This window comes from Pieris rapae, chromosome Z (genome assembly GCF_905147795.1).
Source record: "Pieris rapae chromosome Z, ilPieRapa1.1, whole genome shotgun sequence".
NCBI classification, from domain to species: Eukaryota; Metazoa; Arthropoda; class Insecta; order Lepidoptera; family Pieridae; genus Pieris; species Pieris rapae.
The window spans coordinates 510,909-537,886 of NC_059534.1; the positions used below are offsets into that span (position 1 = coordinate 510,909).

The 26,978-nt window shown below is 34.4% G+C and overlaps 2 protein-coding genes and 1 long non-coding RNA gene across 3 annotated transcripts; 2 read left to right on the forward strand and 1 right to left on the reverse strand.

Annotated features, from left to right (window-relative positions):
- The first annotated feature begins 3,500 nt into the window (after positions 1-3,500).
- On the forward strand, positions 3,501-6,927 carry LOC110993385. The gene is made up of 6 exons (XR_006751191.1): positions 3,501-3,561; positions 4,143-4,265; positions 4,758-4,899; positions 5,211-5,343; positions 5,917-5,988; positions 6,897-6,927. It is a non-coding gene; the product is annotated as an uncharacterized LOC110993385 (long non-coding RNA).
- Positions 6,928-7,425: 498 nt separating this feature from the next.
- LOC123689111 lies at positions 7,426-11,874 on the forward strand. The gene is made up of 2 exons (XM_045634166.1): positions 7,426-7,467; positions 7,822-11,874. Exon 2 carries the CDS (start codon positions 7,948-7,950, stop codon positions 11,872-11,874), a length of 3,927 nt encoding a protein of 1,308 aa, XP_045490122.1. The 5' UTR covers positions 7,426-7,467; positions 7,822-7,947.
- A 3,057-nt stretch (positions 11,875-14,931) lies between these two features.
- Positions 14,932-26,978, reverse strand: LOC123690564. The gene is made up of 16 exons (XM_045634167.1): positions 26,927-26,978; positions 26,732-26,813; positions 25,967-26,094; positions 25,418-25,518; positions 24,819-24,900; positions 24,153-24,251; positions 23,640-23,774; positions 22,892-23,006; positions 21,833-21,962; positions 21,244-21,303; positions 20,756-20,786; positions 19,956-20,020; positions 19,244-19,286; positions 16,012-16,058; positions 15,817-15,938; positions 14,932-14,950 (listed from the first exon to the last, which is right to left on the reverse strand). The coding sequence occupies exons 3-16, from the start codon at positions 26,067-26,069 to the stop codon at positions 14,932-14,934; spliced, it is 1,152 nt and encodes a 383-aa protein (XP_045490123.1). The 5' UTR covers positions 26,070-26,094; positions 26,732-26,813; positions 26,927-26,978.

The following is a 26,978-nucleotide window of genomic DNA, read 5'->3' on the forward strand; positions in this document are numbered from 1 at the left end:
TTTGTGGATTTAAATAATCTTAATTAACTAGATAATGAATTATTATAAAACTTTAAATGTATTAAATACCTTTTTTCCTACAAACGTAGGATTTTATATTGTGACTCCAAAGCGGTATAAGTTCTTATGCATCTTTTGCATATGACTCCAGCTTTAATGTTTGAAGTTATAAAAATTATAAAAGAAAGAATTAGGTAAGTATTTAAAAAAAAAACAATTGACTTTGGTTCGTCAATTAATCATTAGTAGTAAAACCCGTTTACGACCTTCTAACAATATTGAGTTTTATTTTTTTTTCTCTTACGGTTCGAAATACCTGATTATGTTCTACCATATTATAACCGTTATTGTCATGACACATTAGAAATTAATCCCTGTTAACGCAAACTTAAAGATCTTTTTTTAAAAACACCGGTTCAAACAAATTCTAATAATGATAACATTCCGTGGTGATTTTGAAGAATTTAGAGACAACTTCGAAAGAAAGATCGTTCATACTTATTTAAAGTATTATTTAACACTAAATTAGCTCATATACATTTATTTACCACATTTTATTGACACTATTATTAATGTATTTAAAACAAATTGCCAATGGACATGTGCTAAGTTTTGCTAATAAGTGTCCACGTTTGTAACAGTCTAAGTCCTAAGATAATAATAAGTTAAACACATATTAATTGTAAAATAGTGATAAATGTCTTTTTAAACAATAAAAGACTTATCTATTACTAAACGAATAAATTACATAATAAATAAATTTCGCTCTAAGGCAATTTATTCATTCGTTACTCCTATTATGAAATCATATGAACCAGACATTAGATCTTCCACCTCTTTCCATCAAAGGTCATAAATAGAGACGGATATATAAGTGTGGCGAATAAAACCTTCGCGCTCTTACCTCTTTGGTAATCTCTTTACGTTATAGTCTGTTATTATTGTTTGATGTAAAAACCTGCGGGCTGATTTGCTTTTCTATAGATTTAGCATTTTTATTCCCACGAGATTGTGAGAAAATTGTATTTAAGTCAAAACGGATTTTTGTTACAATTATATTCAATAATTTTATAAACGGCAAAGACACATTTCCTCCAAACTTGATTTTAAGTATTCCTTTTGAAGTAGCCTTAGGCTGGGATTCAAGGGATAATTAAAAATTTAATTTGTACCTGATAGTTGACCCCAAAGCTGATGATTTTAACGAATAAGTATCGTAATGCAGCAAGGAAATGCAAACATTAAAGGTACACTACGTCAAGTAATTCTGAACCAATTCGATTTAGGGTGCTTTTAGAAAAGAGCGTACCAATTTTTAAAAGGCCAGCAGCGCGCTTGCGAACCTTCTGGCAGCGCGAGTGTCTATCGGCGGTGGTATCGCTTAACATCAGGCGAGCCTTCTGCCCATTGCTATAAAAAAAAACATGATCATGATCAATCTAATAGGTAAGTAGGTATATCTAATAGGCATTTAATTGTTGCCTGGCTCTTATTCTGTTTAAATAAGCTCTGTCTTCTGCGCTTAAGTTGCTTTGAGGCATAAATGGCGTGTACTGAGTTCCGTTTTCTTTCTTCGTTTGTTTATCCACATTCTGTGTAAAATTAATACTTAATTCATTTCGCGGACTGAAGTAACTCGCGACACTGATTTATTATTTATTTTTGTTACACTTCTAACTCAAATATTTAATACTTAAATTGTATAAATTAACTTTGGATTAACATAGATTGAACGATATTAGTAAATATTATTATTATGTTTACTAAATTATAGTAATTAGTAATATTTAGTACAAGTCAGGAAATTTTTATCATAATATCACAGATCACGATTTATTAAGATTTTATTTTCTTGATTAATAACTCTTTTCTGATAGACGTTCCTTCATATTTGTCAATTTCTTATTTTTCTCTAACGATTATTATGTTTACAAAATTATTGTTTCCTATTATTCAAAATTAATTAATATAATGTAAACACAATATTTATTTATTTAATTAGATTACTATTTGTATAAATATGAATAATATTATAATTTTGATCAAAGAGCCATTACCATGAACTGCTGAACGGAACTGGAAATCGATATTTAAGTTAGATAGTTTATTAAGATAGATAGATTTATCAAGGGAGGGTATAGGAATGCGAATAAATCCGTGCTGCATAGCTTGTCTGTATACAGATATGAGTGTAATATTTATTAATTTTCAGGCCAAGTAGTGAAATTGAGAGTTGCTTTCAACCCGACTTCACTTGCATCGTCCTCAATCTGTTGAAGTTTCGTGTAAGTTTGTGCAATTTCATTTATTCGTTAGAGGCAAAGGTAGGTGTGAGAATGTCTAAGAAAACGCTTCCTGCATGCGTCAGTCTCTGATATCTTACTTGTAGCTTGCCCTCATAAAAGAAACCATACAATGGAATTATTTAGGAGACAGTTGGTGAAAAATAATGAGAAGGAGACATAATATGTGGTGAAAGATCCTGTTGTATTCATTGCTGTGACATTATGTAATTCCATGAGTGAATGTGTGCATAAAGAGCGATTTGTTTAGAATATGTTTAACTGATTTAGTAATTATTAAAGTAAGTTTTTTAAATCATGCAGTTCATAAGATGCAAGGCGGTGGAGAAGTCGTGATGCTGCGTGGTTTAAGGGACAACGAAGTGACCATCGCTTTGGTCTGTGGTGAGCCTAGACGACCGGGGTTTATTGGTAGGTATTCTCGATAGGTTTTGAAGGTTTTAATGGAGTTGATATACACATTCATAGTTCAGATGAAGTATTTCATTAGGAGCCAAGAGGAAGTACTATAAACCCAAACAGTTCATTTAAGCGAGCTAACATAATATTATCCAAAAGTAAAAAGACTTAGTGCAAATAAAACCAAAATATCAAACAATTATTATTTTTTAAATAAAATATACAGCTTTTTACGATAAATAAGTTCAAAATACAATTAACAACAGTTCTCACATCAAGGGCGTGAAACATGAATCTTTCTGTCTCTCTTTTTTGTTGTACAATGCTGGTGCTGCAATGTAATGGCTGCATATGACATTGCAGCATTAAAGCATAATGCCTCTCCGATTAATCTAAGATCGCTATTCAATCTTCGCTTCCTAACGCCCGACTCTAGAATACTTCGTGGCAAAACTGCAAATTAGGATAATTGTGTAAACAGATTTTACGTTTTAGGTAAGAAATCACCCACGCGTACAGTCCAATCCAATGTTGAAACGAATACAGACGTCTGCTACACTGATAGTGCGGTCCAAATAGATGGTAGCAGTTTTAAAAATAATGTAAGTCATAAATATTTTTTTATTGTCATTCTTTTTCGACATCTGTGAGCCCATTTTTGTTAATATAATCCTCCAAATCCTGCCTCTGTCTGCAATGTACTACTGTTTCCGTATTCTAGTCAATCCTTCTTTTTCGTTTATTGCACCATTTTAGTACTTTATTTTATATCTAGATTAATTAAGAATTATGTTTAAGGACACCTACTCCATACCACCACCGAAATGGGAACATCCACAGCGATCGTCTGCAATTTCGCGTAAGTTCCTAATCGTTAAGTCTTGATAGGACGTAGACCTTTGTTTTTTGATTCAGTGACGAGAAAGATTCATAATTATAGGTATATAATGTATTTTATCGAAAATAGATACCATTACAGACTACTCCAATGTCACATACAAAACCGAAAAAGAAAAAAGCAACCCAACGTTAATAGATTAAAATACTAACAAAAAGATTAAGAATTTCTAGGAACTTGGAGATCTGTTGTCTGTTCACTCAACGGACAATTAAAAATGTTTGATAATCTATGTTTATTATTTCCAGAAAATGTCAAAATATGTGGCCATTTCGAGAGCATAGTCTTGTTAGTTATCATTATACCATCATACACCCTAAAGTATGATTGTACAGTCTGACTGCACGCTTGAACAGAACCTCTAGAATTCTAACTTTGTCTTTTACGCTTACTATCACTTCTCTAATCTCTTCTCTTTCATTAATAGTAATACTAAAAGTACAAACAAATCCGAGAGAAATGCCATATATATCAATGCTCGTATATATTTGCGATTAGACGGAGAAAGGTTATATGTGTAAGAGAGAGATATATGTTGTCAGGTATGTTCCACAATACAGACGCCTTCGCGGAGTCGTTGAGGAAGTATCCCAATCCTGGCTTAGAGAAATCTCAGTCAGATGAAATAGTACAGCGGATTTTGAGCTACGCACAAGGCAGGAGTTGTGAGTTTAGTTATAATACTACTTTTACTTATATTGTAAGGAAACCATCCTTTAAAGGGGAACCCCTGGTGAGGAGGATGAGTGTGAGAAGACATGGTCTCTACTCACCGTAGCATATCCGATCATCTCTTACACCCTCTCTCGTGAAGGAGGTGTTTGGATCCATTCGGGGCGTATGCCCCCTTCGGGAGGTATACTGGTTTGTGCCCTGCTGATAAATAGTTAAATATCTATAGTAGATAGTTAAATTCAGATTTTTTATAATACCCTTTTATGAGACCATAATTAATTAGAAGTTAAATCAAAATTTAACATCTTCAGGTTTTTTAACTCAGTTAAAAACGTACAATATTTTCGAGACTAAAACAAATTGAAAAGTCGAGTTTGACTGTAACTTCTGTGCATTGACTTTTGAACTACGGATAAAACTACCATAATAGCGATTACAGACTATAACTTAAGGTGCAGGATAATTTTTATTGCATTATCCAGTTAGCAAGAAATCAAAATCTAGAAGCATGAGATCTCTTCTGCGCAAGAGTTCGAATCATAAGAGATCGAAGAGATCTGTTGGTGTAGTGACAAGCTCTGTCTCTCTTTTGTTCGGGAGGTCTTCCAGTCTTGTTAATACAAGGTGAGTGTTTCCAAACATATTTCGAAGAATACTCTTATATAATGTAAACAAACTTCGCTGTTTATATAGGAAATATATATTAAAACATTATTTACATATATCATATATATATATATATATATATATATATATATGTATATATATATGTATATAAACATAGACACTTTTAATGATAGCTCTAGATAGATAGGCACATATTGGCGTAGTTGTCAATGAGTACCGGAAATATGATATATATATATATGTTGTGTCTGAAGTCGAAACTCTGGTGGAATCTCTCGGACTCTCATTTAAAATTTCACTCTTTCCAGGCCAGAAATAGACACAAGGTATAATTACTTAAACACGAGTATGTCGAAACCGGGATTCGAAGTCCGATACTTGACGGGACTGAAACGGGCGATTTGCACCAAACTACTGGACTTGTGTGATGATTCACCTAAGGTATAGTTGATTCTACTGAATCCAGACTACTAAGTTTGGGTATATATGTATTAATATTATTAAGACATTTTATAAACATGTCTGCTGTTATAGAAAGAAAGAAAGAAGAAAGAAATAACTTTATTAGACACAAAATACAATAATTGTTATCTATATATCGTCTGCCCATCTCTTATGGATAGATATTATAATATGTATATGTAACTTTAAATAAATTAAAATTTTATACTTGTGGTAAATTTAAGTTAATTTATATAATATCTTCGTTAGTGTCGAGGTGAGTCCTCGGCCTATGAAGATGTGTATGATAAGAGATGAGGCTTGGTACAGCATGATGACTCATTCTTTATGTTGAAATGTTTAATACGCTCTTTGAAGCTGAGGAGGTTTAATTTTACAGTCTTTAAAATATAATTTAGTAATATTTTTCACTTTAGTTTCGTTAGACAAACTCCTAAGTTTTGATAGTAGCTTGACGATTTAAAAGTTCAATAGAGTTTTAAAAATACTTGTCAATGAACTGTGATAGGTATTGATGGATCTGTCATATGGTTGAACGAAAGCAAATTACAGATTTGTCCGAAAATCAAGAGTCGCTACAGCAATCACAAGAGACATTGCCGATCACACACTTTCCAAATTAAGGTAATTTAATCTGGAATAATTTCGTAAAGTAGCAGTAGTGTGGATTCTCACTAGGTCCTTTGTGCGTAAAATCCTGGCTACTAAAGCCACCACAGCTCCTTACAGAAGCTCAGAAGTTCGTTAACACTAGATGTTATTGAGCGATGGCTTTGTTAGCAAAGAGGTCACTAACATGGCAAGGCGTAGTATCACTAAATTTTTTTTTGTGGGACCCCTACATCCTAGCCTATCAGGCACGCAATCGGCAGATAGGTGACCGAGTGGCTAAGCAGCAGGGGAGTGTCGAATTCTCCCCTTTCTTAAAAAGGGACATTATTAACATGTAGAGTTGGCGTCTCCCGCCGGAAACTCCGGAAATATTGTTATAATATTTATGGGCAAGTTACACTCAATATTAAGAAGTTGCTATCGCTCTCAGAAGCTTTAGATTAAGTGGGCTCTCTACCCGTTAATGTCTGCGGACTGCGATATTATAAACTATGAGTTAGTATTTAAGTACTAAAATAGGACACTTGGTGCTGACATCAATGGTTGACATTTCTAAGTTATTTTATAGATGACTAGCTGACCTGGCAAACGTCGTCTTGCCAAACTACTACCTTTAACTCAGCGCCATCTGTTAGAATTGTATCAAATAATAAACAAATGTTAATGTTATCGTAATTTTAGTAAGGATGCCTATTTTTTTGAAAATGAAATATAGCCTATGTCACTCAGGAATGATGTAGCTTTCCAACAGTGAAAGAATTTTTCAAATCTGCCAAGTAGTTTCGGAGCCTATTCAATTCATACAAACAAACAAACAAAAAATCAAACCTTTCCTCTTTATAATATTAGTATAGATATATGAACTGTTAAGGATTATTTTAAGCTTCTTATAAACTTTATAATAAATATTCATTTCATAGCCTCAAGACAACAAAAGCATTGAAGTTCAAGGTACATAATTTATTATGATTAAAATATATAATTAGAACATATTTATTATTTAACGAGTGTTTCTATATATATTTCAAAATATTGTGGTTTTTAGTACGATTTTGGATAAGATGTATTAACGTGTTTTAACCTTTTGTATCTTCTACCGTATCATGGAGAATGTTCAGAGGAGTTGATCGGATTCCTCTGTGGCCTTGAGGTATTCCCAAATTAATTCATCATAGGGTCCTTCTTAAAAGAAGGTACCAATTTTAAAAAGGCCTGAACCGCACATGCGACGCTCGGGCTGTGTAAGTCTGAATAGCGGCTTTGTATTACTTTACATCAGATGAGTCTCCTCCATTTTCTATAAGAAATCTCATATTGTTATTTATATATTCAGTCACGAATTAAGAATCATTATCGACATTATCTATTATTACGATTATTTGAAATAAAATTTGGAGAGGAAAAAACAGGATTTAAAAATTAAATATATGTTATTGTTTTCCAGCAACTTCTCGCGATACCAGTGACGCGGGTGTTGAGGGCACATGTCACGTAAGATTTCCACCTTTGTGTTCTTGCTAAAAAGATTTGATCTATTATCTTTGATTTCACAGTTTGCGCGCAACTCTGTGTTGAATTAAAGCATTGTAAGCATGTCATTGAACTAGAATAGTTTAACTAATACTAATATATGACTGAAAAAAATAATTTCTTAGATCAGAGTAAAATTCGGTGAAAAGAAAGAAATTGTGTATCGTTGCGGTATCCAATAATTTTCTTGTTAAACCCACGTAAAATTAATAATCATAGCCTTTGATTCAGACACATTCTACTGTATTTGTGTAGGCTTTTTGGCAAAGGCTTCCTCCAACCCACGTATTTTTTATTAAATTTAATTCATTACAGGGTATCGAAGCACACGCAGAAAAGAGCCATAAATCCTGCTTCTGTCAAACGCCACAAGAGTGTGTCTGCAAAATTAAATCCACAGAGATACAAGCAGATGAGAAACAAGGCTTTGAAGGCATTTTGATGAAACTATTCCCAGATTTGGATTTAAACGAACCTGAAGATCTTCCATCTCGTGTTGAAAAACTTATCAAGGAATGGATTAACCAAGTTCCACCATTTTACAACGTTGACATAACCAGCGATCAAAAAGAGGATTTTATTAGGAGAATGATAAATGAACTGAAAGATATTGAAAATTTGAATATCGATGATATCAAACAGAAAATTGTAAAGTGCTTGAATGACCTCCCGGATTTACAAAATAAACGCGAATCTCTTCTGAACGACATGAGTGAAAATCTTGCGAATAAATTAAAGTATTTGCTAGTCCAAGACGAATGGAAACACAATATATCTGATCTCGTATCCGATATACTATCCAAATACGATTTATCCGATAAGAACAAACAATTATTAACCAAGGCTGTAGCGCAAAAGTTGAAACCTGTAATAATGAATAGAGCGTTACCGAAAGGAGAATTTAAACAGTATTTGACAGACGAAATAATAGGTTTAGTTCAACAGTTACCATTGGATGTAAAAGAACATATAACTCAGTTATCAACAAAGAAGTCAATGGACAAAGGCATACCCAGAAGTAGCAGAGGCCGTTCCTTTGATGGAGGTAAAAAAGAAAGTCCAGTAAGCAATATAGAAGATGCAATTTTAGACTGGCTTGAAGATGTTCCTGAAATACCGAACTTACCGATACAAGAAAGAAAAAAGGTAATTGCTCCTCTAGTAAAATCATTGGCTAAATTTAAAAACCCAGAGAAGATGAAAGGCATAGTCAAGAAATGGTTGAATGATGTCGTTAATAAAGATGGTAATCTTAGCCCACGATCTATTAATAAACTCACGAGAAAGCTTGTTTCAAAATTACAGCCGATGCAAGAAGCTAGGCTAGATAGAAGAGTCAGTGACGGTCATTCAGTCAGCCCCAGTCGAGAAAGGTCTGATAAAAAAGCAAAAATTAAAGATAACATTGTCCGTTGGGTACAAGATATTCCGCAACTAAATAAGGATATGCATAAAAATAAGGTAGCTGTTGAAAATCTAGAAAATACACTAAATGAATTAGCGCGAGAAAGGAACATAAACGATATATTACCTGAAACACGTTCTATTATTAAGGACTGGTTGACAAATTTACTACGAGATAATAATATACGTTTACCGCGATCGAAGATTGATAATTTAGTGGACAATTTGTTTAATAAAATGAGTGAAAATGTTCCAACTCGTGCTACTCGACAAAATCTCGATACGGAAGTTATGAATTGGTTAAAAAATTCAGTAAATGTAAATGCAACGAATTTAGATAAGTATAAGCAGTTAGCACAAAAGTTGGTAAGTGATATCGAAGACATAAAAAGCAAACAATATGACACTAGAACCCTTAAACGGATGGTAAATAATGCACTACGAAAATGGATACATAAGTTAAAAGAAGAAACTGGCGCAGTGATCCCACCGAGAGAAAGACAATATCTAACAGAAAGTGTGTTGTCACAAATGAGACGTGCTCCAAATAATCTGATAGACGAATCACCTCGTGGTACTAAAAGTCCAAGTACTAGTAAGAAATCTTCCAGAAGTTCATCTAGACAAGAAAAACAAAGTTATCCAAACCAATTAACACCCAAGGGCCGTAAAAAGTGGAAAAAAGTACGAACTCCTAAACGTGATATCCATGATGGCGTTTCCAAAGTCCTTGACAAGTATTCGTCAAATTATATGAAGAAAACAAAAGAAGAGCTTATATCAAGAATAACAGATGAAGTGGAAAAGAAACTTAATGACATTCCCAAACCAACCCATGCAGAAACAAAAACACCAATTTCTCACATTCTAAGGGATTATACTAAATTTTCGGACAAGGACATCGATAATATAGCAAGCGCTGTTGTAGATATGATTGTGGGGTTTTCTACGCCTTATATTCATGGAAATAAATTCACATCAGATTATATAGACGGTGACAGAAACTACGAAAGTAATCAAGAATATGCTAGTGAAGAAGAAAGTGATAAAGTAAACACCGAAGATTCCAATAATACCGATGAAGATGAGCAACCAAAAACGCTACAGAAGCATAAAGTGTTTAAAAATATTGCCAACGATATATCTCAGAATATCGACAAGTTTCTTGGCCAAAACGAAGACCAACCAAAGCGAGCGACATCTACACCGGACAGAGATATTGAACCATCGTTAGAAACGTTATCTATACCATCAATTCACGAAATTAATAATGAATCCGAGATAGCTAGTACCACCCATAAAGAAGATACTGGCGAGGCAATGCCTGTAAAAAGAATACTAATGGATTGGTTGGGAGAACTAGATATTGATGAAAATTTAAAAAACAAGATTACTACTGAACTAGCCGAGGATATTTTAGATCGTCAGAAATATTTAAAACTATCGAACAGTAAAGTTAGAAAGAGTGCGGAATTGGAGCATCTCAAGTTTCAAGTATTCAAACGTTTAAATAATGTGGTGAGTGACCAGGAATTAAGAAACTTCATGGGCAAAGTAGATGACTTGGCCGAGAGACTAAATTTGTTCAGTAGTGGCAGTAGTGGCGAAACTCCTGAAGCGTCGGCGTTCAAAAAACAACTGCGTATTATTATATCACAAACATTTCCTTTCATACATGATGAATCATTCGAAGTGTTTAAACACGAACTTGCAGATGCGTTTGTAAGCCTCCATTTCTGCGCAGACGATCAAACCGCCCGTAGTAAATATAGAATGAAAATACAAGAAGAGATTAACTCCTTTTGCAATAATTACTTAATCCACTATCCCGGGTCTCAATTAGATGTGAAAGAATTAAATAGAGAGCTTTACATTGCCCTATTACAAGTTCCCGTTCCGAGCAAAGACCTTTTGGAGCCATCACACAATATTTCTTTGATACATGAAGAAGTTCAAAAGTGGCTCAGTAACACTCTTCCACCAGAACCCATCTCAATGAATACCCGAGACAGAATTTCGATTTTATCGACAAATATATATAATCTGCAAAACAAACAGTCCAAAGACAATAATCTTGAAATTTTTAGGACAATATCAGACTGGTTAAAGGAATTCAGTTTTGTTAGCGGAAAACATATAGATATCGCGACCGAAGCCAAAGCTCTACATTCCAACATAAGAAATACACAAGCCAGCAGTCCGCGAAGTGAAGTAAGTATTAATGTTACACAGAATGTGGATAATCAAAGGAAGAAAGAAAACGGAACTCAGTACACGCCATTTATGCCTCAAAGCAACTTAAGCGCAGAAGACAGAGCTTATTTAAACAGAATAAGAGCCAGACAACAATTAAATGAAATTCAGAATTCACAAACAAAAGACGTTGACTCAAGTCCTCCTCCTATAACTACAAGTACACAGACCATAACAGAACGACCCGTAGAGAGGGCTGTCAATGTTGATATTTCACCACAAGTACTTGTTAAAGAATATCATTGGGACTCCGAGCCGTCTAGGGTACCCCAGCATTTTAACACTTCAAATATAAATGAACTTACGCAGCCACAGAACATAAATCAGTCAACATATCTATCATCACAGCACGTTTCCAATCCTCAACAAACACAATCTCAAGACGTACGTTCTACCAGAATGCATCAAATTCATATAGAAAATCGTAATCCACAAATTCCTGACAACATTGATAACAGACATCCAAACATTGAAATCAACAAACGGCCAGTTATAGCTGGATTCCCAGCGCCGTTCGAGAGAATGAAGTTTCAAAGGCCGTTTGAATTGAGACATGACAGTAAAATGGTTAAATGTTGTAAATGTGGTGCTCGCGTTATGACGAAATGTAGATCGAGGAATAATTGTCAGCATCATGACAGAATGTGTTCTCGATGCTATGGTGGAGCCTGTCCACATCCTGCGCAGTTATATTTTCATAGACAATTTTGAATGTGTTTTGTATTAAATGTTTATGAAATGCTTTAACTTTTGTTTAAATCTTATTTGTCTACCAAAAATTAATTAGTTTTTATTCAAAAAGGAAATATTACATATCCTATATATAAATAAAGACTAGCTTCGAAGAAGAAGAGAATTACTTCATAGATACAGAAAATGTTATTAAAGTCAGTTTTAATTTGTTTTCTGAAAACTTTCTCACATTTTTCTTTATGCTGCTTAAGGTCCTATGACCCTTTAATAAGGCAGAAGGCAAGCATAGTATACTAGCCTCATCGGTCTTGGGCAGCTCTTTCAACTGTAATCCACGTATTTTAGCATCCTTCGCCTCTGTAATGATTCTTCGTTACAAGGTTTGTTTTCGGGTGGCCATCTGATTTAGGGAAATAAATATTGTACCAAGTTTATTGCTCTAAGTGCTCCTGAACTTTGAGTGATAAATGATTTTATTTGGACCAATCCATCCAATTAAGTATAGTAAAAAAGTGTTGAAGTTGTGAAGATTTTTTTAATATTGGCCTAATAAATTATGCGACGCTAGTGGAAATGGATAGATCATAAACTCGGAAGAGATTCCAATGAAATCCCCAAGCAGGCGCTTAATTGGAACCAGCAAGGAAAGCGGAAGCGTGGCCGTCCCTAGGAAATGTGTCATCGTCGCAGACGACGCAGAGCCAGAAAGACTGAGAGCGCGGGAAAATGCGAGGCTGAAGACTAATAGAGACGCCCTCTGCCCCGTCCAAGAGTTATAGGTTATATATATATATATAAATCACGAATGACTTAGCTTGACTAATAAGTTTTCAGAGAAACATCAGACATTATTGTATTATTTATATCCATGAAACAAAATCGAAACAGCATTAAAACTAATCAAAAGTAAAACAATACATATACCAAAAAATATTTAACAATATAATATGTGAATAGTAACTAGATTAAACTGGCTGTATAATAAATATAAAAAAATATTACTGCTTTCAATTCAATCAAAATATGAAGCTAAGGGAATATTTTACATATAATAACTTTTAAATTCAGTTCTTATAATTACTTTTAATTCATATTTCTTAGGTTACTTTTGTTTATTGCATTTATGGCTATCTTTTTATTGTGATTATTTAATTCTCATGCGACATTTTCGTCTTTTTTGAGAAATGAAGTCTTTAAACCTAACCCCGTAAAAGACTCTCAAAATCACAACCTATTTACTATTTTAAGTCGGCATGTCACTATTGAATATACTTGCTGCAATCAGGAATAATCAAGTGTTCTGTATTGGTTTCTTTATTAACTGGAATGTCAGCTTGAACAGACACTGCCTCTATTTTCGGTATACCTCTTATTTTTCTATTATTATCATTCTCCTTTTGAACACAATCATTACATTTACATTTATCTTTCATACAATAACACTGGGTTTTCGATTTATTGCCATTCTTCAAAATACTCGATTTTTTATTACTCTTGGGGGACTGGGTACATGAATTGGCGAAGCGTACGTGTTCTGTTTTACGCGTTTCACTTATTTTTGGTATATTTACACCAAATGTATAATTTTCATTTATTGTGATGAAATCTGTATAGGCATCTATTTTATTTATTTCTGCTTTTAAAAATCCAATCACTTCCTTTTCAATTTCTTTTTGTAAGTCTTTGTCGGCAATCGTTGATAATATATGAATGTTTTTAGCTAAAACGGTCATTAGCTTATATTGTAATACATCATTTGTATTATATTTAAGTGGTAGAGTTTTGAACCAATCTTTGAATTGATTTCTAGTGATAATTATTTGTGCTTCATAATTAACACTTTCTCTATGTAAGCCTATTCTGTCGAATATATCAAATACTTTATCATGAATATAATCTAATTCAGTTGGAGTTTCCGTTACATTACTAACATTTTTTATGATCTCTGTCAAGGAGTCCTTAATTTGTTTTTTATATATGTATGCTTTAAATGGATTCTTATTTTCAAATTTGGAAAGTAAAACTAAATTATCTAGAACATTCATAAGCAAAAGATCTTGATCTTTGGACGTTATACCTAAATCTCTATACATCACTTCTAGATATGTTATTTTATAAATACAACTTCTCTGCTCCTTACAAACACATTGAAACATGGTTCTAGCGTACGCCGATAGCTTTTTCGTCCAACCATCTTTTAAATCAAGCTTTAATACTTCGGATTTGATAGACTCTACAAATGTCCGTTCGAATATAATCTCAAAATCACGACTATTCGTTTTTGGGTCAGATATAAGGGAGTAATAAACTTTCCACACTATATTAACAACGTTTTGGGTTAATTTGGTTATCAAATGTTCAGTTAACGGCAAACCCTTTAAGAGATCTTGGCAATGATTTTGAAAGACCCCATTGTAATGTTTATAAATAAATTGTATGGGCATAAATTCGTACACGTATTTTCTATTAATCGAACTCGCGACGCTTGCTTCATAATAATCTAAACAGTTGTAGGTATTTAAATCGTTAAAGGTTTGAATGGAGCCTTCAATTTGCTTAATCTGGATTTTAGGCGTTGTTTTAGAAAAATTAACTATGCTGTTAAAAGCTTGACGATATTGTAATGCATTTGTAGCAGATATTTCTAAGGATTTCCTGAGTTGCACAATATTTGAACAAGAATTTGCATTCATAATTTTGACAAGAATTTTATGCTGACATTGTAATATTTTGTTCAGGAGAATATTCGCGTTTTTCAATACTTCTGCTTTGTTATGACCAAGCTTTTTATTAATCCATATCAAAATTAGATATTTAAGAAATTCGGCTTCAGCTTTCGGAGACACTCTTCGTGGATGATTCTGTAAAAACTTGCACCTTGCTTGTACTGCGTTAGACAGTTCTTTAGCGGCGATAATAAGATATTCTTTCTCTTTAGGCTTTGGTACTTCCAGTTGAAAGCTTTCCAACCATTTGACAATAAGTTCTGTAAGACTATTTTGTAATTTAGAATCGTCAAACGAATCGTTATTCTTTATCAGCATTGGATCTGAACGACAGGCTCTTAGTATGGTTCTAATCCACTTTGGAGTTTCTGAGTAATCATTAACCACAGTATTTAGTCGGTAAACAATGAGTTCTGTGTAATTGTTTGCCTCCCGCTGATTCATGTTACCATCACTTATTAATATGTCCAATATATTATGTTTTAAATTTCGTTTTTCAATGTTTACATTGTTCAGTGTATTTTCAATCGTCTTTAACACCTTCAGTTTTAAAAGCTCGCTTTGCGATTTCTTAAAAAAATGGCAATTACCAAAAATATCGGTCACCTCCTTATCAATCACCTGTAGTATTTTTTTGTTTTGTGTAACATCTCCCTTTTCTTGTGATACACTGAATATCTCTGTATCTATAGAATCATCTTTGGAGTCAACTATAAGTTGAATGAACTTATTGACTTCTTTTGTTAAAAAAATACTCTTTTCGTGAAAGTCGACCTTTATTGGTATATCAGATAAAGCGTTTAATATATTATCTTTCAAAGCAGCAATAGGTATCTTATTAACCTTATCAATTTCTCGAAGCAACACTTTTGTCGAGAGATGTATTATTTTATTTTTATCTAATTTCCGATCCAAATACACGTCTTTCAAAGGCAGAGTTGTCACCCAAGACTTTGCTAACGCTTTTATATTCGAATTTTTTATATGAACGTGAAATACTTGAAAATCTCTTTTGATAGGAACATTTAAATTCTTCATAACTTCGATGATGTGGTCTACGGAGAATTGTTTCTCTTCAATCGTCAATTCACTTTCATTGAGTATGTTATAAATACGTCTTCTCAATTCTGTTTCACCGTTTGGCATTTTGAGCTTCTGTATTATTTTTAAAAGCTTTTCATTCCAAAGCTTTCTCTTAATTTCATCGTGAAATATGTCATGAATAAATCTTAACATGTTTCGTCTTTCGGGGTTCGTGTGTGGGTTATTACTGTTTACTACATTAATGACACTGTGGGTGTACTTAAAATCGTGATTATTTCTGGCTGTCAGTGTGCATGCAGTATAGTTGGCGATCTGAAATTAAAAAATGTATAGATTTTGGTACATACATTTTAACATTATTTATCACACTATATGTTATACTTACAATTGGTGTAGGTTTAGGAATTGAGTCTCTAAACTGAAGCGTAAATACTGAAAAGGAATAAAAAGCATTAATCATTTTTAATATTTAAAAGAAAATTCAAATGTAGATAGTTTATTAACGAACAAAAACAAGTACAAAATATACAGGTTACAAACGTATAACAAAAAACAGACTAAATATAGAATAATAATAAAAGTGTCTTCAATTCAATTAGAATTTAGCGACGATTCAAAAAAAAGTTAATCAATTTAGTAGAAACAAGGACAAGCAAACATAAAAGGGAAACAAGACACATCATTTAAGCCCTCAAATCTGAAACGCTTGTGTAAAAAGCGTTCAATACACCTACACTGAAGTTCATCGAAATCGATACATCGCTTTCCGCTTTTCGTATTTGTAGCAACGGTCCTCTGCCTACCATCTTGGCTTAACTCGACATCACCAACTTCGAAACTTGCTACTTTTGCATAAAGAGTCTGGCATTCGGATGTTATTTGATTATCTTGTTTGACAGCTTCTTTAATAGCTCGACTAGGGTTGTCTTCTTTAAAAACGATTCCTCGGGATGAACTGAGGAAATTCCTTTGTCTTCCCAGTTCTGTAGATTTTTTATCTGATTGGGCACCGCTTTTACAGCACTCTGGAGTAGCAGGGTGTATGTTTATTTGTGGGATCTGGTCGTTTTGTACAGTTTTATCTTCTTTGAGGCTGGAGCTTTTAGGTCTAGCAGCTGCAAATTCTCTATACATCGAGTCGTGAGAATCTCTTAAGGAAGAACTTAATGGTTTTCGATTAGCAAACGCGTCGTAGTTAACAGATTCATCGTTCAAGTGTTCATTATCGAACCTCAAAAACTTATCATAACTGGAACTCGGAGGAGCGTTTTGACAAAACTCTTTAAAATCTCCAGGTTCATCTAGAGTGGACTGATCGATTTTTTTGATTCTATTAATCAGTTCATCCACCATAAACTCTTTATTGTACATCTCGTCTCTATGTATTGGTGTTTTGTCTATGAAATTCGAAATCAGATTCCGCAAAACATTATCACGAATATCGGCAGATACTGTAGTTCTTATTTCTCCGATTCTCTTAGCTAAATTGTCAGTTTGTTTCTTCCATTGCAATTTTTCCACTGGATTGTTAAAGTCTTTGAATATAGGTAAGTCGTTGAACCATCGTTCCACTTCTGATTCCATCAGAATGTTGTCAACTTCTTCGTTGACTGTGTCATCTCCTGGTATCGGGACTTGTTGTAGAGAATTAACAATATTTGATACAATTACTGCGTAATTGATATTAGTTTGTCCGTGATGGGCTCGTTTTATATCGTCTATCAATAGTTTCGCTTGCTGGAGTAGCCTTTTTCTGTAAACTTCTGACTTGGCAACATCATCGTCCTTAAACTTTGTTTGTAAAATGAATAGTTCAACTATTCTCATTATTTCCAATTCTTCACGAGCCATTTCAGTACTATCTAATCCAACGCTAAGACCGGCTTCTTGCAGACAAAAATCGACATTATGGTGAAGTTGTTGACGATAATTTTTAGCTTTTTCAGCTCGAATATGTTCCATCGTCTCTGTAGTTTTATCGATGAGTTCCAACTTAAGTAGATTTTTTCTAGCCAAGAGTTCTTTCGATTGTGGAAGACAGTTTAATAACTCTTCAATTTCATCATCCAGAAGGTCTTCCAAATAAAATCTATTCCCAACAATAGACGGATCACATTTCAACTTCGTTATTGCTTTCCAGATACCGTTGTTAATTCCCAATCTTGCCTTTTCCGCTAAAGCGGCTTCTTCAGGTGTTGACGTTTGAATAGGTATCTTTAGTACCCACTCCCTCACAAACTGCTCATAGTCATTGTTTATCCTATCTATCTTTGTCATTAAATTATTCGGGATATTAGGTGCTTCTAAACTTGCTGTTTTAATATTTGCATTCGTACTGGTAGCATTAAGTCCATTTCTGTATGGTTCCATAGTTTGCATGGAACACGATTCTTCCGGACAAGCAAGAGATTGATTTGTTTGATTGTGACTAAATCTCGATCTCGGTATGGGAATATTTTGAATTCTCCTCATTAAATCCGGGGCATGTTCACTTGGTCGTAACGTGTCTTCATTTGCAAGTTTATTTATCCATTTGAAGATTTGATATTTCAAGTATTCCAACTCATTTTCCGTAGTCGAAGGATTCATTTCTAAATACTTATGTCTGTCGATAATATCTCCTGCTAAATCATTGACTACCACTTGTCTGAATCCCCTTTCATTAATCCGTGGTAATATTGCTTCTATAGAGGTAAGCCATTCATTGATTTGTTCACAAAGCTGTTTAGTGTATTCTTCTAGTGAATCTGATTGGGTTTTATTCCGTGTTACCAAACTAGGCATAACGATCAACCCCGGTCTAGTTTTCTCTGTAATAATAAATGTTTCTTTCAGATGTCTTATTAAAACTTGTGCAAATCGCGTTGCTTGAAGATCCGAAAATCCATGATCAACAAGTGTAGCTATAACATCTTGTTTGAACAACTCGTCATCACTTGAATGAAGATTATCCATAAATACGATTAAAATATCTAATAACTCTTCTTCTAAAGCAAGCAATGTATACCGGCCAAGCATTAAACCCAATTTTTTGACATAAGTCTGGACTTCTAAAACTAAGAAACTTCGTAATTCACTTTCCGTTGGCGGAATATATCTTTTCTTCATTATAGGGAAATCGTACAAGCTATTCAAACTGCTTCGGACATTTCTGCGTAAATTTTTAATTTTATCTATAAGTATATCCGCCAATTTACTGAAAAACGTTAGTTTATTTCCTTTGAAATCCACTGGATACTCGTTCAGAAGTTCAATAACATCATTTTTTATTTTCTCTCTTCTATTATGCTCTGGTAAGCAATTTGACGTCTTCTTCAACCGTTCAAATAGATCATAAAATAGATATTCCTTGTCTATCTGTCTTCCGAAGTAATCTGTCGGTTTTAAAGGAATAATACTGAGCCAATCATCTAAAATTTCAGCAAAATCTTCATCAAGTGTTTTAGTTACTTCTGTATAGAAAACATTACTTAAATTTGGTCTGTAATTCTTAAACTTTTTATATCCGATTCTTTTATGAAAATCATCTCTCCTGAGTTCTTCGTCTGATAGACTCCTTTTAATGCGATTTACATTATATGGTTTTGTTTGAATGTGTTTCGAGTAGTCTTGATTACCTTCTGGGTCGTCTGACTTGGATGGCATTTGTGATATCGCTATCTGTAAAGAGAATTTACTAGTTATCCAATTTCATTCGTGCTCTTGCAAAGCATTATTTTTAATTCAAATTATAATGTTTTAAGTACATGTTTTGCAGTTAGGAACTATTTAAAGTGATCGTCAGGGCGAAAATTAAGATCACTGATGCGAGATAAAAGATGGACCGCCGAAGCCGCTGGCGGGAACCTGGAAGGTGAAACAGATCCAAATGGAAAGTTCACCCCTATTAAGAATTTTACTGAAGTACACGAGTTAAAACTAACGTTGACTAAGTAACAAAACTAACACAAATTATATATTTATTAATATACATATTTTTTTAACAGTATGGAACTAAAGTGTCTTTATTATTTTGTTAGTTATGGAATACCTTGGTTCTGTGGACTAAACCGAGAATTCGCGCATGTTATCAAATTGTTACATGGCAAGGACGTTGGCCGAGTACCTGATGGGTGCGCAATTACTTCTGTTAACGAATTGCGATAAACAAACCTCTTTCGAATCGTTGAGTGTAGTGACTAAAGTTCTATGATTTGTCTATAGGATATAGTTATTTTTTTATTATGTACTCCTGTTTTTCGTAATTGAATTTGTTTTTTCTTTGTTTTGATGTGGATTTAGGGTCACAGGTTAAGATAGGATTGTGTTTTGTTGCATGTTTATACTTACATTTCTTTGAGATGGTTTTTTGGTCGGCAAAGTGATTACTTCACGGGAGACCATTTGTACTGCGGCTAAAACAAAACAAAACAAAGTGATATCATGCATTTTAAACACTTAATTGTCAATTGTCATTATTAGCGCTACAACTCAAAATGGTATCAGGCTGTATCTGCTGCTTTGGGCATGTAGATGATCAGCCTTGAGATTGAATCATGTCGCTTTGGTACAAGATTTGAGCATATAGCAATCTTAAGTGTGTCTTAGTGTACCATTGAATTGGTATTCATTGGTACACTAAGACATGACGTACTTTTTTACAGAACAGGGAACAAACGGGTAGGAGGCTCATTTGAGTTTAAGTAATAACCTATATGGACTCTTTCAATGCAGGGAGGATCGCGTGTTCGTTGCCGGCCTTTTAATGGACATTCTTAAAGCCGGATTACCCTAAATCGAATTGGTTCAGAAATGATGAAGATGACTGATGTTAAATGATACCGGCTCCCATGGACACTCTCAATGTCAGAAAGCTCGCAAGTGCGCGCAGGCCTTTTGAGAGCACGCCCTTTGAAGGATTCTTAGTCAAGTTCCTCATAGTGGTGGGGCCTGCCTGCATCTAAACGAACAGTTGTGGAACGAAGGACGTCCAAAAGCCTCCTCTGAACACTCTCCCTGGTAAATTCTACATGGTTAGAACTTTCTAATCTATAAATAAGATATAATTTATCTATTCTCTATCTATCTATTAGTTTCTGATAATTCTCCACGTATTGTACGTTATATTTAAAATACGACAAAATTTTCACCTTGTATTTCCATATTCACAGAATTTCGAGTCTGAAAAAAAAAATTAAGAACCCGTTAGAATCATATGAATATGGAAATTTAAATAGTAAATTCGATTTTTTTTTATTGGTAAGAAAGAAGTAGTTTTGAAAATACAGTGGTACCTTGATACACGAGTGGTTTGAGATGAGAGCAAGATTTGTAGGAATCACACATTTTCTTATTTAATACATTAAAATTATAAGAAGTCAAGATTTTAGTTTTTTCTATTGTTAGTGATGTTACGATCACACACGTTTTTTTTACAAAACATCAAATTTATTTTTACAATCATGGGCCCGAAAAAGATGATGCTATTGAATTAAAGCGGAAAATCATTATCTTATTAGAGCTTTAAGCTAAAAGCTTGAAACGGTATTGCAACGGAAAACATTGCTCGTATGTCAACGAGCAAAGTGATGGAATAAAGTAAGCGTATATCGCAATACCACTGTACCGTAATAAGTACCTTTGCGTTTCTTCTTTCCGGGGTAGTTTCACGTCTTGGAATCAATCTTTCTGGATAATTCTGAAAACAAAAATATTCCATATTGATTTGAAAGTCAAACGAGACAACATTCAACATATAGGTCGCAGATTCGATTAATATTTAAGTTATTGTCTCAGTGGACCTGAACTCAAAGAACGGTCCCAGCTGATTAATTCGGCCGATTATACACCTGTACAGGAGATGCCTATTTTATGACAAAATCATTTGACGTACATCTGTCTTTGACATTGATAATTTACAACCAATCATAGACGTGTAACATTCTAATAAAACAATAATTATCTTATTACATAATCTCTGAGCTGAGAGCAGTATTCAGTGTCTCTCATCCCTGAGTGGGAGAACCCCAGATGTGCACCAATTTAATATTTGCTGGTACGAAGGGAAACCATCATGAGGAAACCGACCTTAGAGTCAAAAAGTCGGCGTGTGTCAGCCACAGAAGGCGGATCACCTACTTGCCTATAATATTGGCAAATGATCATGAAATAGATACAATAAATCTGAGGCCGAGACAAAAAAAATATTATAAATAACCGAGACTCACATGCGATCGTATCCCTTCTCTTACAGCTTTGGTTACTTCTCTTAAATATCTGATATCATGGCTTCTACTAAATGTATTTCTTCGCCATGACTCTTCTCTTCTGCCATCTCTTGTTGGCGACTCCTCCGTGCTGGAAATCGTAATGTAACCTTACTTTTCCTTGTCCTATTATAACATATTACCTCGACCACGTTCCACAATTCAGCGTGTTAAGTCAGTTTTTGGGCATTAACCACGAAGAACCAGCCCAGTTTATTTCAGATCCAATTCGACTTAGGGTCCTTCAAGAGCGTACCAATTCTCAAAAGGCCAAAAATTGCGAGCCCTCTGGCTTTGATTGTCCATGGGCGGTATCACGTAACATCGGTTGAGCCTCCTGCCCATTTACTCCGTTCTATAAAAACATTTCTATAAAAACAGTTTATTCATTTATTTATTTATTTATTTAGTACTCCTACAGCTAACATAAATTATTTATTTATTTTATTTATTTATTTATCACTACATTTTTCTATCTTAACAGTAATTACTAATTCGATAGAATTCCAAAATATTCTATTATTCTTCTATAATAAATATTAATACATAATTACATACAAATACACAAAGAATATAGCCAAAGATTTGGAATACATGATACATTTAACAATAAAAAGATTTATAAAAGGGAACAAGCAAACAAAAATTATTTAATACATTTGACTAATTGTGATTTAATTTATTTAACTAATGTTGCCTTTAAGACATTCCGGTCTTGTATAGGAAAGTGTTGTAAGATGTTTTTCCTTTTGTAATGCTACGGCTAAGATATATAACTAAAGATAAAATATATATAAAACAATACAAATCATTTACGACAGGAAATCTAAAATAATATCTAACAGTAAATAAACTAAGTGATATCTTATTCCTTTGTGAAGTATGATGGTGTTAAAGTGAGCGTTTGTGAGGTGTGCTCATAATGCAGGTAATTGCTATGGATGATCTTAATATTCCTAAAGCACTAGATAGCTTACACTAGTCTTTAGGTAAAACACTTGAACATACACACACACATACCGTCTCCTAAGATTAATTTCAGGGTCGGGTACTTGTTTCCTTCGAGATTCCAAACTGATGTTTTGACTGTCCGACTCAACGGTGCGCGTTGGTGATGACGATTTGGATTTGATACCTGGATAAAAATATAGTTTTTTTAATAATAGATTTGATTGATCATAAGCCCTGCAAATAAGCTGAATAATTTAAATACCATATTCTCATATATATGAATAACCAAAGTAGTCAAATTGGAATCTTTACGAAGTTCAGAAGTAAATAGCAATTGTAAGAAGACCCCAAGGTCAATGATTTTGGAAGTTGAATCACCCTAAGTTAGGCCCTAGGAATGTAAACTTAAATAGAGGGGGGAAGATTAGAAAATAGAAATGAAAAAATTTGGAGGTCGTCACTTACACAATAAATAGAATACTGTGTACTTAATGTAGGCTAAATAATATATTTAAATAAGATAAATAAATAAAAGAAATTGCAGATAAAATATATATTTTACTTTTATTTTTTCTTCTTTGTAGATTCATTCATTGATTCAGAATCAGCTCACCAATGCATAATATATAAACACTGACAAATACACACAAGGTACAAAGATTTTTACGTGCACCCCGCATTAAACCGCTGAACTTAGAGCAACAATATAATCATTATCGCTGTTATTAGCTCTCTTCTCTATGACCCGGGAATCGACACAGTCAAAAAATCATCATAATCGAAACAATGATTGTGATTTTTAACTGGAGCTGCTTACCACTTCTGTTCTGTCCAAAAGAGACTAATCGCTCCAAAATCTCTGAAGACCTCTCGGGAGACATACTCGGATATTTCCGAAGTGAACTGGCGAAGGAGTCCGGCTGCACCGAGGGACGAGATGCGAACACTGAACCTGGAAACGAATTTCGTATAGTCTAGGACTGGGCCTCAGGTTTTTGTATCCATTTTAGGATCACTAGTCTTTTAGACAAGTAGGTGATCGGCCTCTTGTGCCTGACACACACCGATGGCCTAAGCCGCTTCCCTCACGATGTCCTTCATTCGAGTGAATGTTAAACTCAAAACTAGATATAGGATAGACAGTGAACAGAAAACAGATTGTTAGCTCCGATGCTTCCTTGCTGACCACGAAGCTCAGACAGGAGCTACCGAGATGATGAGAGATCTTCTTTATATTTAATAAACTCATATTACGATAATTCGATAAAAATATTAAGAAAGATAACTTTACAAGAAAGCCCATCAAAGTTAGCCTATGCAATAACCTTACCTTTATCAGGCCAACTCATCCCTCCCCTGAATGTGGTTGACTTCTTCGCGTGGTATTTCTCACCACTGCCGTTACCACCAATCTCAAAATTGCCTTGACCTGAAATTAAAGGGGGTTAAAAGACCTATCACCGACGAGCATGGTGAAAGTCATGAGTGGATGAGGAGAAATCACAACCGTTGCAAGTGAAGATCCATCTCCGCCTATTCCTTTAGGAAAAAGGTGTGAATATATAAATGATAACAGCCTTTAGCAGCTTTAGCCAGCCTGAAAGTAGTTTTCTACCGTCCCTTCTCTTGTCCAGTTTTTGTCCCTCCAGTTTGTGTGTATCAACTCACTTCTCAGCTCCTTGCAGGCTGTTCTGTCCATCTTCACTTATTTTGGTACGTCCTGTATCCTAGTGCTTCTTCTTATACATATATCATGAGGCCAACGGGCGGGAGGCTCACTAGATTTTATGTGATAGGACGATAGACCGACAATGACAGAGGGCCTGTTCCAGCCTTTTAAGAATTGGTAGAACATAACTTGACTTAGTACACTCTTAACACTGACCGGGCAGGTATTTATCGGGCAGTTGTTGATGCTAGAACAAACTTATGTTTGCCTCTGGGAGACAAAATTTATTTAAATATTTGTTGTTAAAATGATTTGATTTAAATTAACCTGGACATAATTCAGCTCGCTGTGGGGGAAACTCTGTCACCTCTATCTGGGGCGAAGTTGGGTTCACGTGGCAATGCGTCATCTTAAAATTGGACAATACGTTAGATTTAAAATGCACTAAAATCTTGGTGTAGGTATATTAGGTATTTCATATTATATACTTTATTAGTATATTTAATTTTATTTCGATTTAAATTTGTCGAATCACGGCAACAGTTGTCGAAAACGTATACGATTTTTTTCCGACATTTGACACCATGTCAATGAAATTTTTACCTGTTTTAAGGTGGAGCCGTGATTCGACAAATTCAACCATTATTGTATTGGCTTAGTAGTAGGTAAGGATAATGTATGTATTTTTGAAAAAAAAAAAAACATAGATCAAGAAAAATAGATCTAGGTAGACCCATTTCATTGTGGACTGGCTTAGTTCACAAAAGCTGCTAGTTACGTTATAATAAATATCTAGATATATTTAAATGTATTTTAATTGTATAATCGATGTAATTATTATTATGCAGTTCTATTGTATTGGTATTATGCCAAGACACATTAATTATGTGGGAAAGAAAAAAATATTTATTTCATAAATTGTGTACCCTGTATGTGCTGGCATATCTGCCGTCAGTGGCTTGGGCACAGCTATCACTACGAACTGCGTCATGACACTGCGCTGATGTTTGTCGCGTTTCATTGGTGGCTAAAAGTATTAGACAATATATTAGATATTTCATTCCTAGTTCCAAATTGCTAGCGAGCACCTTCGGCTACAGAAACCCTGCACACTGCAGAACTCCGGCCCACAATACCTACACGCAAAATAGCACATAGCCAAAAGAAATGTGGGTCTAAGGTTTCCTCACGATGTTTCTTTTCGCCATAACAATGTTAAATGTGCACCAGTCCACTTGTGTCGCTTCCTACTAGAATGTAGTCTCACGAAATCCAAATTTTCGAAACTGACATACAACAGAAACAGCAGGACCTGATGTTAAGTGATACCCATGGAGACTCAGATAGGCTCGCACGCGTTGTGAGCCAAGAACTGGTACGCTCTTTCCTGGGACCCTAAGTCAAATAGGTTTCTTTTTTTAAAGGACTTTAAATTAAGTTGGTAATTGGACTAAGAATATCTTGAATTGAATAACCCTCAGGCTGCAGAGTGTATTGTCGACATCCGTCAAGTAACGTAACTGTCAGGGCGGAGTTGCCCAGACCTCGTACAACCGCCACCATTCCGTCACTATCCATTTCAGCTTTGGGGCAGAGGGATGTACTGACAAAAGAAAAAGTGTTTATACTAGCTGTCTTCTTCGAACTATGAAAGCCTAAAGCTTTCGGTAAAGGCTTTTGAGTAGATATTGATGTCTTCTATAAAATTTGTAGTACATTGCTCAATTGTCAATAGTGTCTGAAGAATATAGGAATCTTTATTGGGGTTACATTATCGTAATTTCATTATAACTTTTTTGAAATGCATAGCCTATGTTCATCATGGTTCTAATGGTGGAAGGATTTTAAAAAGTCCAGTAGTTTTGGAGTTTATTCAATGCAATCAATTCCCCTTTATAATATTAGTTTGACTTTCAATGATTTGCTAGAATTTTAGGTTGAATAAAATGGAAACCATTGAAACAATAATAAACTTGACATAGCAGTCATCACTAGGGCTGAGAGCTGAGCTGCATGGGATGCGAAAGCGACCTTCACCAGATCATCAAGGATTTACGAAATAGATTTGACAAAGACAGAGTTTACAACCCTTAGACTTGATTTTATATTTCTGTCCATGCTAGAGGGCTCGCGAGTGCATTGCCGGCCTTCTAAGAATTTGTACGCTCTTTTCTTGAAGGACCCTAAGGCGAATTATTTTGTTAGAGAATATTTCTATTGTTAATGCTGATTTGACTCACTGTCATCTTCATAATACGAGAGATGGAGTAGCAGGAGTCAGGCCGGTGTGCAGCCAGCCAGTTGACAGTGTTAGGTTCAGGCCTGGGGAAGTTTTATATTTGGTGAAGGCTTCTCCTTGACGCAAGTGAGTTTCATGCCCTCACTATATCACCCCTCATATTCATATTCATTATAATATTTATAAAATTACTTACATTTCCCACGGAAAATTTAATTCACAAAAATTCTTTTCAACAACAAATTTAC